The sequence below is a fragment of the Lepidothrix coronata genome, unplaced genomic scaffold (genome assembly GCF_001604755.1).
Source record: "Lepidothrix coronata isolate B3197 unplaced genomic scaffold, Lepidothrix_coronata-1.0 Scaffold263, whole genome shotgun sequence".
NCBI lineage: Eukaryota > Metazoa > Chordata > Aves > Passeriformes > Pipridae > Lepidothrix > Lepidothrix coronata.
The window spans coordinates 375122-389470 of record NW_016690443.1 but is presented as its reverse complement, the minus strand read 5'-3'; the positions used below and the strand labels follow the sequence as shown (position 1 = coordinate 389470).

Genomic DNA, 14349 nt, shown 5'->3' with positions numbered 1-14349 from the left:
TCCAACGCAGCAGTGTTTCACAGCCTGTCGTGATGTGCGGGCCAGTGCCTGGGGGTCCCTCCTGAGATGTGGGAATGTCCCCATGTGCGTGGTCCCTCCGCGGGGACAGTCGGGCACTGTGGTGCCAGCACCGATTCAGAGCCCTTGTGTCGCTGATCTGAGCAATGGCACAAGGGAAAGGGGATGTCGTGCGAGTCTCCATCTCACTGGTTTCAGTCTCCCTAAGGCAAAAGTGCACTCTGGATGCAGTTGTTGTTACAAAATAATTGCATTTGCTTTTTAATTGCTGTAGGGAAGGGGTAATTCAGTCCCTGAATGTCTGTTTCTCTGGCTCTGCTTGACTTGGCCTATTTACCTGCTTCTCATCCACCCCAGGTCAGACACGCTGCAGTTCAGCATTCCAGGCATCAGGGCTGGGCAGCAGCCAGGCTGAAGGGATGGGAGTGGGTTTGGGGTGACACAAAGGGAGCCACGGTGGCCCAGGGAGCAGCGGCGCGTGGCCACCTCGAGCAGCCTGTTGGCACTGAGATGGAGAGAACATGGGCGTGGGTTTATTGTTTCTGTACAGAGCAGGTCTGAGCCTGCACCAGGGGGAGGGTGTCTGTGTTTAAGTGTCCACCTTCCCTATGCCCTTCCAGGTGCAAGGTTCCTGCTAGAAATCCCAAATTTTGGATCAGATCTCTGTTCTGGGAAACAGAGCGTAACTGGAAACAAACAGTAACTTCGAGCTGTTCTGATCTCATTGGTGTTGTCTGACAGTGCCCACGTGGCTGTTGTGCAGAGCAGACAGTGAGCACAGAGGCACGTTTTCTGCCATCCCAAAACACATAAGTGGCACATCCATTCCTGTGCAGGGGCACTGACGGGCAGGGGAGGGAACGTGCTCTGCCATGATTTTTTTTTCTGGGCAAATTCCTTTTGGTGACATTTTTACTCCAAGCTCAGAGCTTTGTGCCTGTCAGAAGGGAACGGTGCAGATGGACATGTACGACTCCAGACACGATGCTCCATTGCTGTTGGCTAACTGACATGTCCCGTGGGATTCTGCAGCTTGTTAAATCATCTCACAAAGGAGACGGGGGAGGGAAAGCCCAGTACAAGGCTGCCAGCTGTAATCAGCTCGGTGCTGCAGCATCGGCTGCTTGGTGGCTTTGATCAGGAATTTGTGGCTGCCCAGGCAGCTTCCTCTGTTTCTCTGGGAGTGCTGGATGGAGGGAAGGCCAAGGGAAAGTCTGCACCATCTACACATGTCCTGCTAATTTTCTCTGCACCTAGTTCTTTTGTATTGTATTTTCTTGCAGTTAATGGCATCTTCTCCAGTGCTGTGGAGCAGAGCTGAGCTGCAAACAGAGAGCAGGGAATGCTTCCCTGAGCAGTGCTCTGATTCCTGTTTGCAGATCTGGGATGTTGCCAGCTCCAGGCTGGTTTATCACATTCATAACATTGCTCAGTTCATTGAATTTTTGCACGAATATTTTGATTCCTTTTGCTCTTACTCCTCCAAACCCCATCTAGTCAGATGCAAAAGAGGAGAATGGGCTGCAAAATTGGCATTTAGTAAACCTCAGTGAGAGGTTTGTGAACATTTGGTAAATGTTGTCAAATCTGTCCTCTCTTAGGGGTCACTTTCCCACTTTGAAGGGCAGCTTCAGGGCTTCCTGTCAAACCTTCCATCTGCATGTTGGGTGGCTGCCTTCCCATTTTCCCTGCTCTTCTCCTACCATCGTGCTGCCCTTGGACGGGGTGTGGAGAGGAGGATGGTCCTGCACACATCAGACCCCAGAGCTCCTGGACCCCTCCCCAGAGACTTGGCTTTCCCTGACTCGACTACTGACACTTTTTACACTTCTCCCAGCAAAGCTCGTTTGGCCATGGCCTGGTGATGAGCCTGTGTTGTGTGGGACTGTTCCCTGGCCTGTCATCAGCTGCAAATGCTCTCTAATGGGAGTGGATTGCAGAGTGCCTGTAATGCTTTTAAGAATAAAGGGCAGCACATGCACTCAAACCAGACCTGGATTTTTCCTGTCCTGCAGCTCTTTCTTTGCTCTGGCTCAGAGGGGTTCTCTGATGTAGCACACCCTGCACGCCTGACCTGGCCTTTCTGTCCCCACTGTGTAATGCGGGTGACAGAGCCCACTGCCACCTCCCACCATACATTAAATAAATGCATTTCCACTGCCAGGAGCCATCTGTAAGGCTAGGGCTGCCCTCTTCCTGGTGGGGATTTTAGCTTGGATGGACGAGTTTCTATTAATGATGCCAACCCTGTCTGGTTCCTTTCTAGCGTGAGCTGCAAGCCCAGGGTTAAATGTGTGATTGTCATAGTCTGCACCAACCTGAACAGCCTCCCTCTGGAAATGAGGGGTAGGAGATGGCAGGCTGGTTCTGAGGGAAACAGATGAGCTCACCTTCTGCCTCTCAGCTCCTGAACTGATCCTTCACAGGCTGCAGTGGCTTTGCAGACCCGTGCAGGTTTCCTGCTCCTGGCCACCCACAGCACATGAGGAGTGACTCTGCTCCATTCCATGGCAGAAGGGACAATTTGGCCATCAGAGGGTTGGTTGCTGCATGGTGTGTCTCCACTGGTGGAAGTGCTTGTTTCTCATAGGGCACTGTTGACCTTATACTGGCTGAATTGTCTGTAGGTGTTGGGCAACAAGGCTGGAGCTGTTGGCAATCGTTGTTCAGAACTGTTTAACTCAGAATGAGCTGATAAAGTGGGAGCTTGGGGTCTGGTTCTGTGCAGAGGGCCAGGCATGGCTCTGCCTTCAGTCAAAGTGGGACTGAACCTGAGGGTTTTCACGGGAGTCCCTGGTCAGTGGCTCTGCCTTCACCGCCGAGTGCCTCGGGTAGGTCTTGCACTGGCTGTGGTGTTGTGCAATGTCAGCTGGGTCACTTCCACATTCCCTGCCTATATTAAGGTCCCTGTTTTTCCTCATCCATTCTGGCATCCTGTATTTGAGCTCATGATCCTTTAACTTTGAGGGAAATCCACCTGCTTTTCTTATAGCAAATGAAAATCTGGACCAAGAAGTTGAGGAGTGCAGAAGCTTTGGCTTCCTTTGCAGCCGATAGCTGGAATCTGACTGGCTGCTTTCCATGGGCTTTCCCAAAACCTGCCAAGAGGGGCTGAGACAGTATTACTTGTGATCCAGCCATGTTCTCCCTTGCCCCAGCAATACTCTGCTTTAATCTTCTCCAGCCTTGCATCAGCTGTTTATTTTTGGAAAGCCTGTTGCATTATCTGGTGGTTGAGGCAAGCAGGGAGTTGGGTTCCTGCTCCATTGGGAGTCCCACCATGCTGGACCCTTCCCATTGGCAGGGTGGAAACAGCAGTGGCTTCCTCACCCTTCAGGAAAACATAAGCAGCTCTCTGACTCTGAGGCCTTGTCCAAAGTGTTTGATTGTTTGTGTTCCCCTCTGTAAGCAGGAAATACCAAGTGAGGGTTGTGTTCACTGCAGGAATCCAGCAGTTGTATGGATGTGGATAGCTGGGATGTGTGAATGACCTGCTGTGGTGGCCTCTGGGCAATGGACTTGAGGGAATCTGCCTTCAGGCCTCTCTTTGTCTCTAAGGCATCGAGCAAAGTCCACAAACATCTGGGGCCAGTGCTCAGCTGCTTAAACTTCCTGGTGACCTTGGGCCAAGCCACTCTCTCCTCTGGTGTCTTGTATCCAGTATCAAGCTTTTTGTTTTTGATGTTGGGTGTGCAAATACACAGGTGCAATGGCCTCTGCTCTGCACAGGCACCAGTCCCTGAGGTCTCCTGATCCTTCCGTAATCCACCTTAGTGAGACCAGAAACCAGCCCTGAAGGGTCATCATTTGAGCTGAAAACACCGAGTTGTTCTCTAGGCTTGGCCTTGCTCTAGCCCCCTGCCTGGGATGATTTTGTGAGTAGAGTTACTCCAGTTGGGAAGAAAGAAATGGAAAAGCAAAAGGGCAAATATAGTCTTGTTTAAAGGAACTTTGGGGTTTGACCGTGACCTAAAGCATGTGCTTTATTCAGCAGTTTTTACAAGCAGGAAGCTTTATTTAAAGGCTACAGCACTTGCTGAATCTTGGAGCAGGAGAGAACTGAGCACAAGAAGTAGTTTCAGTGAAGCAGATTTTGCTATTTTCAGAGCTTTTCTGATGTCCTCACCATTCGGTTTTAATTGCCTTAAGGAGGTGCTTCAGGAGCATCATTAGATGCTGCTCTGGTGCAGCAAAGGGGGTGAGATCTGGGTAATCTTTGAGAATGTCAGGTTTGTGATAGAGACCATTAAGTTAAAAACAACACCCCTCTTTGATGTGAAGGGGTTTGGGGGGATTTTGGGGGAGAAACAAGAAAGCAATGGTGGTCAAATTGGCTTCAGACCTTTACTGAGGACCTGTATTTACAGTGGTCTCCTGCCTGCACTGGAATCTGTGCTTCTGTTTAATCAGAAACAGCCCAGAGTCACTCTGTACACAGAGTTCTGGGCTTTGGCCTCTTCTTCTCTCAGCTCTCTGTTTCCATACCTTAGGAGAACTCTGGCCTTCCTGGCAGAGCTGGAGAGGAAGAGGAGGGGAGAGACTGATGTACTTGACTGCAGTCTGCACATATAAATAGTTCTCCTCTTGGATCCTTCCAGTCTGATCTTCTGGGTGATTTGACCTTTCTTTGATAAAAGCTTTCTTTATTTGCAGGAATAAAAGGTCAAAGGGTAGGAGAGGACACAGCAGATTTTTTTTTAAATATTTTTATATCTTGGCAGTTGGTTTCTGCAGCACCCAGCACTCACTGCTGGGCCAGCTCCCCCCTGGGCTCCAGCTTTCCTCCTTCTCTGAGCTCCTTTAGTAAACTTGGCATTTAACTCTAAAGCATTGACCTGAAGATTTCTGAGGAAGTTTATGGAAGTGTTTTATCGTGGGGACACGCATGTCTTCCCACAGGGACGGATGTCCTGGCTCCGTCTGCAGCCCTGCTGCCGCCTGGGCAGGTCACTTTGGGCACAGGGCTCATTTTATGCCCACTGCACCACTGACCCTGGTTTTCCTTGGTTCATAACTTCACCTGAAAGAAAAGCTGGTGTTAAATGCTGCTGGTTTTTCCTGTGTTCACCCTGAAGTAGTTTGAGCTCAGCATCCAAACACAGCTTGGTTTAATGTGTAAAACCATGGGACTCTGGCACTGCCCAGGTTATGGACGAGCAAAGGCAGCGCAGGTGCAGTGTTAGAAGTGCTCCAGATGGCACACGAGGCTTTCTGGCTTGAGTTCTAACCATTAATTGCCACTTTAAATCCGGCAATAAATTATTTGGGCAACCACAGTGCAGGATCCCACTGCCAGGAACAAAACGGAGCTGAGCACTACTCAGTCCCCTTTGTGCTTCAGGCCAGCACAGCTGGATGGGGCAGGGCACTCCTGCACTCACTCTGGTGTCTCACTGACCTTCTGGCCGTGGTTTAAGCCATCCATCGTCCTGCACACCCTGTTGTTAGTGTTGGAGGTGCACTGCATGCATGTGTTGGCTTGTGTTTGTTCCCTGAGCGCGGGATGGTGTGCGGGATGCCTCGGGATAAGCCTCTGATCCTTTGCAAATTGGATTTTGTGGCTCACTTGCCTGTCCTCTTGGATGAAGGTTCCCCTTAGCTGCCTCTCCTTTAGCAGAGCTGATGTCCATCTCAGGACTGCAAAGCCTTTTATAATGCTCTGCGGATCAGGAGTCACTCAGAGGGAACAGGGACAGACTTTCCATTTCCCATGGAACACGCTCTAGAGTGAGTCTGTTGCCTCATTCCCTTCTGAATTTCCACTTGGTCTGCACAAGATTCCCACTGGTTTGGTGCCTTTCCTGCTGGTTTTGCTCACTGTGGCACTGAGGTGTTCCTGGCTAGCAGCCCCCCAGTGATGATGGGTATTGCAGGAAGCCTCTGAGCCACATGGGTCGTAGTGATTGTGTGCTGGGGAGACAATGGACTGCTCAGGAAAGGTCTGCTTCCAATAGGTTTGAAACCAGTTCAATTGGAGATTGGAGGCTATTAAGTTTTACCCCTAAAGAAGACAGTGCAGGAAAAAGTACTATGTTGGCACAAGGGAGATTGCCAGGGCTTGTGATAAACGCTGTGTAATTCCTGGAGGGATGAAGTGTAAAGCACACCGGCACATGGGTGGTGGGTTGTGCTGGTGAGGGCCCTCATCAGGAAGGGTGAGCAGTTCCAGTTTACCTGTAAGAGCATACTGGTTTGAGTTCCATTGCCTTTTCTGGGAGAGGGTGGTGGCACTGGTGAGGGGCAGCAGACACCACACTCCTTTCACAGCAAGGTCAGGAGCAGCACCAGCCCCTCACTCACACTGTTCTGCACTGATGTGAACAGGACACCTTCCAGGGGTGGGGGGAAGAGTAATTCTCGGCAGGGTTAATTCTTAAATCCGTGGTGCTTGACTTTTGAACAAGGGAGGGAAGTGAATGCTCTCAGAAGTGCTGGGAGACCACCTACTCTTTTGTACAGACTGCCAGCAGCTGACAGATGGAAGTGATTTTGGGACAGTGAGAAGTTAGTGTGGAATCACACTGCTGACCAAGAGCAGGCTCTGTATCCCACAGTCTTTGACTTACAGCCCCCGCTTGTGACTCTTGCCATGGAGGGAAGAGAGTTTCCCAGAGCCACTGGAATTCTTCAGCAGGGTGTGAATTAGCAGTGCATCGATGGTTTGCGGTCTCTTGTGGTTCACTCTAATAGACACATGTTCCTCTGAAGATGCTTTTTGGCAAGCACAAGTATGGCTGAAGGATGTGTGGGAGTGGGAGCTCTGACTGGAAAGCAGGAGGGTCTGGTAAAGCAGAGGAGTGAGTCCCTGTGCCGGTGTGTGCTGCGGCACTGACCCCTCAGCTCGACTCTGTGCTCCACGTGACTGCTCCTGACCACAGCTGCCCAGATACCCACCGTAGTGTGAGAGCTCTGCTGACCCTGTCCTTGCCCTGTCCCTGTTTGGTGTTTGCCTAAGTGTTCCCTGTCCATTTTCTGTATTGCAGCATCTGGAGAGGGCCCAACGTGAACTGTGTTGACAGCACTGGATACACCCCGCTGCACCACGCTGCTCTCAACGGCCACAAGTGAGTCCTGCTCCGATCTTTGCTCACAGGGGATGGATGTTTTGTGCTTTCCAGGCCACGGTTCTGTGTCGTTCATTCACTTGTCACTTCCATGGCGCTGGTGAGTGCTGGTGCTGCAGCACTACTCCATCTTCAGGGGAAATGGAGAATGTCACTGCTTTGGCTGCTGCACAGTGTGATCTTACAGCTTGAAATATTTGGCAAAGCATTGAGGTTTTCAACCAACCACCCTTTTATTTCAAAGCAATTTGGATAAGCTGTAACACCACGTGAAAGGGACTCCCTGTGACAGTCCCTGCAGTCTGTCTGGTGTCCAGGGTGGACTGGGCCTGCACCACTTAGAGCTGCCTTGTGTGCACATCACATTTGGAAGTAACTCCAGTGTTTACCGTGGTGGATCTCGTGTTATTCATTGCTGCTGAAGGTATTGAGAAATGGAATAGATTTAAAATCTTTATTCACCTTCACTGTGCTGATGCAATTCACTTTGCAGCAGAGGCTTGTGGCTGACTTCAGCCCCTGTTCAGCTCCATTAGCATGGAGGCAACATGGATCTTTTCTGAGCTCATCTCATCAATATTTATTTCTCTTTTTTTTTATTTCCTTGGGTGGCATTTAATAGGAACACTTTAAAATCATATTTCAGGAGGATCTCAAATATTCTGTTCAGACTCACTTTTCATGCAATACAGAATGTAAGCTGTGAAACAAGAACTGAGTGTCTTAGACTCAAGTTGCCTTCTCCTGCAGGGACGTTGTGGAAGTTCTGCTGAGGAACGACGCCCTCACCAATGTGGCAGACTGCAAGGGCTGCTACCCCCTGCACCTGGCAGCCTGGAAGGGAGACGCCGACATAGTGAAGCTCCTCATCCACCAAGGCCCTTCGCACACCAAAGTGAATGAGCAGGTCTGCCTGGTTTTCTCTGATGTACCATTGAATCACTGCCCTTGCATGGAGAGAGACTCCTTCAGCTGACTCCTGACCCTTCCCAAACCAGCAGCAATGGTTATAAGGTCCTGTTTGCTGGTGGGATAAGAGGGGCACTGCCTAAAGCAATACCTTCAGTTCTGAGTTAGTGGTAGGATGAGAAAGGTATTTAAGTTTTATAGACAGACACATAAATATGAGAACTTCTCAACACCTAGGAAGTGTTCTCCTGCTTCTGGGCTTCTAAAACTAACCCACAGTTTTCTTTTCAGTTGCTGGATAGCTGAGCAGGTTTCTAGTTCTGCAGAAGATCCATTGGCTCCCTCCTTTGGGAACTAATCAAGGCAACTTTGTTTAGTCTCTGTTTGGCCGTGCTCTCTTAGCTGCTCTCCTGGCTTGTCTCTGGCACTTGCTCCAGTTCACTAATTTGTAAGTTCTAAGATAATTTTAACCCTACTTGCCCCCAGATATATCCTTAGCTTAATCTTAAAGAATTATATTCTCAATCGGGCAAGAAAAAAAGCCTCTTGAATTTCTTCCATTTGTCAAGCTGATAGTTTTGGTCTGGGGTGCAGAGGGAATGAGGGGTATGAGATAGCTCTGTCCACTCCAGAGGACTGGCTCCCCTGTAACTGTCCTGTGCACATCAGAGGGACCTTACAGTTCCAGAGAACCTCTGGAATGCTACTACTGGAAGACCCAAATACTTCTCTTGTTTCATGGTTTTGTTTAAGGGAACTCGTTTTCTGAGGCCAGCTGAGCAGGGTCACTGACCTTGTCGCTGGGTGAGCCTGGCAAACAGTCACAGGCCTAAATCAGGTGCTTGAAGATGCAATGGGCCCTGGTTGTCCTGTCCCTAAGGCAGGAACATCTGATATCCCTGTGAATCAGCTCCCAACCCACTCAGGTGTGCATCAGGAGGAGTAAACCAAAATAGGTTTGCCTGCCTTAGTAGCACAAGGCTAAACTGACCATTCATTCCGAAGGTAATTCCCAGGTAGGTCAGGCACCCGTGGCTTGAGTTCAGCAAATTGTCACAGTCAGGGTGAGCAGCTGGGAACTGGGAGTCCCTGCTGCTTGTTTGCTCTATGTGTGCACTTTTTCAGAAGCTGAGGAGCAAACTCCCTTCATAGTCAGGTTTAAGAGTCCCAGTCCTGCTTCCAGCTGCACTTTATGGGGACCCAAGTGCCACACTGCAGTTTCCTAGGACAGGTAGCTCGATGCACCAGGCTGCCCCAGGCCTAAATGCTGCTAAAGCAGCAGGAATGAAAAATCTAATTTCCTACACTCCTCAGTCAGGCAGGAATAATGAGGAATGTGTGTTTTAATGTCTCTGGTGGTAGTTTTCCAGTTTGAGGCTGTGGTTAATCACGTCTCCAGGCACAGCTGCAGGCACTCAGTCTGGTTACAGAGGTTTGAGTTCAGGTAGCCTTTCACAATCAATCTGATAAGAGTTGCCTGAGGGCCCTGAGTGTAAATGTTCTGCTCTGAGTAGGGCAGATAGAGAGGAGACCTTTGCAAAAGACCCAAAGCTTAGTGTGATCCTTCCAGGTAATGTTTCATTAATGTCTGTTTAGTAAGAACCTTGTTAAATGAGAGAAGTCAGCTGAGGAGCCTGTGCTGCCTGTACTTGGAGCCTTGTCCATGCACTGCACAGGGGTCCAGGTTACAGCAATCCCAGCTGGAATGGCTTTTGCTGGTCGTGGCTCTGCCTGGAACAAGATGCTGTGTTCTGGTGTTCCACCCCTTGGAGTCACCCATTGCTTTATTGCTGTATCTCACCCATTTCATTATCACATTTTTTTCTTTTTCCTCTTCCTTTTTGTAGAATGCTCTTGAGATCAAAGAACTCAAAAAGTACGGCCCCTTTGACCCATATATCAATGCCAAGGTGTGTACTTTGCTGTCAGCATTTCACTGCATCATCACTCCAAGCTGCACTCCGTGATTCCAGGTGCAATAATACCTGTTCACTTTGCAGCTACTTGGGGGAGAAGGAAAACGGGACCATTTATTTACTGTGGGTTTCTCTCTTCAAAGCAGTTATAGAAACATAATTAAAGGGAAGCTTTTCCTTACTTTCCTGGGGGCTCCTTCCTTGTTTAGCCTTGTAGGACTCGTGGTGATGGTCAGTTTGCTTGATTGGGCTGGATGACTTCCCAAAGGTAATGCTACTTCAATTAAATGTTTTAGGTTTTGTTTCCTGTGCTGATGTTGCTGATAAATGCAAAGAGAAGGAATTTTTTTCCCTGCTTAACCATGGATGCATTTTCTCTGTGGGCTGTTTGGAGTGAATTTTTATGCCTTTTCTCCTACCAAATGCATAATGCTGTGTGTGTTATTTGAATGGACAGTTAATTCCTGTGGTGGTGGTGGGGAGAAGGGAAGGCAGTGACATTCCTGCCTCCCTTCCCAAGTCCTCCATGTCCTGCTTATTGCATCAGTCTCTCTATTTTGATGTTCAGTCTGTGGTGTTGTCTGACCCTTCAGCCCTGGTTTCCTGTTCCTGTTTTCTGGCCTGTTTTGCCCCTCTCTTGTTTTTAGTTGTTGAGTTACAAAAGGCACAACATTGGCTTGTGTGATGTGCTGAGCCTGAGCTGTTGAGGAAACAGATCGAGTTCCTGGTGGTGTTTTCTCAGACACCCTTTTTAAGTTTTATTTCTAGTGAAGCTGCAAGCCAGGGATGGCAACACTCTGCTGCTCTGTCCTGAGACACCTCTGCCGTGAGCCACTGTACCACAGCTGCTTCCAGTCACTTATTTTGGATCAAGCCATCCATGGCAGATTTCTGTCTCTCAAAGTTGGTTTTTTTTTTCCTTCTGTTTGATTGCAGGACCTTAGAAACACACAGCCAGAGTTCCTGCACTTGCTGGGAGTTAGGTGTGGTTTTGCAGAGTCCTTTTTCAGGCAGTACCCAATGCCCACCCTCTGAACCCAAACGTGTTCCCATAAAGCTCATCTGAATTGGGGAACATCATAGTTAAGCAGTTCAGTTGCCTGAAAGAAGCTTCCAGAAACATTGTCAATATAACCAAGTAAAATCTTACACTCTCCAGCACTGGGATGTTGAATGAAGAAGGAACGTGAAAGGGGAATATCCAGTGAGATCCCTTTCCTGTGGATTTTTGTTTACAAAGTATTCTAGTTTGGATTTTATACTGTGGAGAAGTGCATTATTTAAAGCCTTGGTTCAGTGTTCATAATGGCTGAGGTGCTCTCTAGAGCAAGGCAAGATTTTGGCAACCTTTCCTTTGGTTTTAAGGAGAGAGATGATTTATACACAGTCGTTGGGTTCATCACAAGTTCTGACCAGCTTTGCACCAGTTCCTGCCCAGGTGAGGAGCGTGTGGAGTCATACCTGTCACACAGACCTTGGGGTTTTCTCAGTGCACTGGAGCAGCCAAACAACAGGTTGTCATTAGGGCAGGACTCAGCTGGACATGCAGCCACCAACAGAAATCCTACAAAGCAGTCTTACAAGTAGGTTGGGTGGGACCAAAGGGTTGTGCAGCCACTTTTCCCAGCCCTGGGCAGGATCAGGTCTCCCTAAACCATTCCTGATCAGTGTTTGCTCAGCAGCTTCTCAGAAAACTCAGAGAGGGGCAGCTCTGTGGACTCTGGCAGCTTATTTGACCCTTCAGATCTTTGCAGGTCAGAAAACTTTCCCTTATTTGACCAAGTCTCCCTTTGCTCAGTCAGAACTTCTCCCAGTGTGTTGGAAGCAGGGGATGCAGGATGGAGTGTGCAGGGCAGGGGTGCAGGATGGGGGTTGCAGGACAGATGCATGGCCAGATGCACTTTAAGGGGCTCTGGATTCTCCATTTTAGCACGTGAGGAGGAGCAGCAGGGCTGTGTGTGGTGAGTGGTATCTCCTTACCAGGGCTTGGAAACTGTGGTGGAGCCCATATGGAAGCAAAGCCATTCCTGCTTGTGTCCCATTTGTGATCTGCAGAAGGGCATCATGTGTGCCCAGCTCCTCTCCCCTGGCTGTGAGCTGGGGGATGTGAGGATTCCTGCAGGAATGCAGCCCCTGGGCCCTCCTGAGTGCTCTCTTTCTAAGTAGTTCTGAAATTTGAAGCCATGTGCCTTCTGGCTGCTGGAATGGAATTTTCCTTTTCCATCTCCGATAAATCTGTACGTCTGAGTGCTCCTGCTCACTGCTCAGGCTCCACTCTGGTTTGTGCCTGGAGAGTGATGTGAGAAGGGAGCAAACTCCCTTGCCTAGAAGGGCTCTATTTTTGGCTGCTCAAAGCTCTCCCAAAATGGAGTCAATAAAGACTTGGGCAATAGCAGGAGTTTCCAGTGCACAGTCTGGGACAGGGAGAGACCTGCTGTAATGATCTCCACTGCAGGAGGAGAGTCTGGGGATTGCACCTGGAGCGTCAGAGCCCTGACCTGCTTAGGGAAAATTGGACTAAATTGCAGTGAAGATGAGGGAAGTCTCCAACAATTATGTTATTAAAGGGTGTGTTCCCATTTATGAGCCCTCAGGCAGGTGTTTGGAGCTACTGCATGCTTTAAAGCCCCCCTGATGGTTATGGTCCTTGTGCTGAGGAGGGAGGAGAGGGGGGCAGTCCTAGCCAAGGCAATCCCCAGTAGCCAAGACAGGCCTGGCATGAGCAGCACGTGCTTCCCCCGGCTCTGGGGCAGGAACCCCATACTCAGAGGGGCTGAGGTCATCCACTCTTTCTGCTAAGCCTGGCAGCGAGACCCCCTCATGCCACAGGGCAGGCTGAGGGCCTGGGCCTGGCTGTCATGGGCTCCCTGATCCCTGCTCTTCCGACCCTGTGAAATGAGAATCATGGGATTTGCCAACCCTGTAAGTGCCCAAGAGCAGCAGCGTGAGCTGACGGACAAGTGTGAGCCCTGATGTTCTCTACTCTGTCCCCTCTCACTCCACTTGTATATTTTATGTGCAGACTTCTGTATCCTGCAGTGACCTCTGTCCACGTGTATGTGCCTCCCTCCAGGATAGAGCCTGTTTGACTTGGACCTTCTGTGCCTGCAGCAGTGCTTTGCCCCCTTTGCCCCTTCCCCCTGCATGTGGCTGGTGCTGCTCCTGCCTCCTTTGCTTTGCTTCCATACAAGCTGCAGCTGCCGGAGCCTCTCCCCAGCTCCTGCTTCCCTCACGCTTTGCCTGTGGCTGAGAAGTGATGCAAAAGCCAGATGTCAATGAGTGAGGGGTTGCAGGACTCCTGTGAGCCTGAGAGTGACCAAACACGTCAACGGGACCCGAGTGCTCGTGCAACCGTGCGAGTTCGTGCCGTGGTGCCAGACACCGAGCCGTGTCCAGAGGTGTGTGTGTGTGCTCCCACAGCAGGAAGGCAGGGGTCCGGTTCCCTTCTGAAATGGTTCTGCTGCCTTCCAGCAGGACAAGCACATTCTGTTCATTTTAATGGGACTGTTCTTAAAATGACAAATTCAACCACCATTCTCTCAGCTGAAGCTGAAGTGTGTAACGCTTTGTACTAAACTTTTTTTGGGTCAAATTGTCAGATAGTTGTTTCTGAAGTGCTTAAACCACAGTCCCTCTGTGGATAACACACAGTAGTAAAACTAGAAACTTGAGGAGAATTTAATTTAAGAAGAGGCTCCGGCTGGGTTCCTTTTTTGCACCTGCATGTGCAGTGTGTTGCACCGCTTGTCTTTGGGCTTTGCATTGCTGGTTCTTAGCCCGGCTGCTGCTGCACACACTGGTTGGGTCTGGCTTCCAGCCCGGAGGTGCTGCCTTGTGGCTGGGACATCACTTCCCTCAGCTGATCTGAGCCCTGGCTTGTTCCTGGGGTGATGGAATTGCACGGCTCTCTGGTTCACAAACTGCATGGAACTGGGTGCACCCTGTCTCTAAACAGCTGGAATTGCAGAGGTGGAATGACTGTTGTAATCAGGATAAGTAGAATTTGAAACAATTGAAGTTTAAATCTAAAAGTATGACGATGAAGCTCCAGCAGATAGAATTCACACAGCAGGTTGCCTGTCATGTATTCAACCTTTTATTTTTGTGGCACCCTGAAGTGTGGGATGCTGCCAACAGATACCAGACTGCTTTCCCCAGGTGAATTAATGGGAATTCAGATACAGCTCAACACTCCTTAAACTTTAACATGGCCCCTGGATTATGACCCCAGTGCTTGGAGAGGAGGCTGGTCCAACTGTAGCCCCTCTTTCCCACAGCTTTAGCCCATTGTTCTGGACGTTCCTGAAGCTGTGGCTGGGTGGGCAGGTTGATGAGCTCGTGAGGGGATGTCTGTGCTTGGTAAATGGCCAGGTAGATGGTGAGACATTGCTCCAGGCTGATTCAGACTGGGCTCTCTACTTCCCCACTGCTACTGTGTCTTG

General features: G+C 49.7%; 1 protein-coding gene across 5 annotated transcripts in view; it reads left to right on the top strand.

Annotated features, from left to right (window-relative positions):
- The window catches only part of ANKS1A (ankyrin repeat and sterile alpha motif domain containing 1A), a 75875-nt gene that overhangs the window by 9135 nt on the left and 52391 nt on the right, over positions 1 to 14349 (top strand). For 3 of the 5 annotated variants that reach the window (XM_017835829.1, XM_017835827.1, XM_017835825.1), the window contains exons 2-4: positions 7002 to 7082; positions 7833 to 7989; positions 9839 to 9901. Coding sequence is in view for 3 of the 5 variants with exons in the window: in XM_017835827.1 (XP_017691316.1) it covers positions 7002 to 7082; positions 7833 to 7989; positions 9839 to 9901 (301 nt within the window). In the remaining 2 variants the exon portion in view is untranslated. Of the gene's footprint in view, positions 1 to 7001; positions 7083 to 7832; positions 7990 to 8282; positions 8440 to 9838; positions 9902 to 14349 lie in introns of those variants that run through there. The other 2 variants (XM_017835826.1, XM_017835828.1) reach the window with 2 other exon arrangements.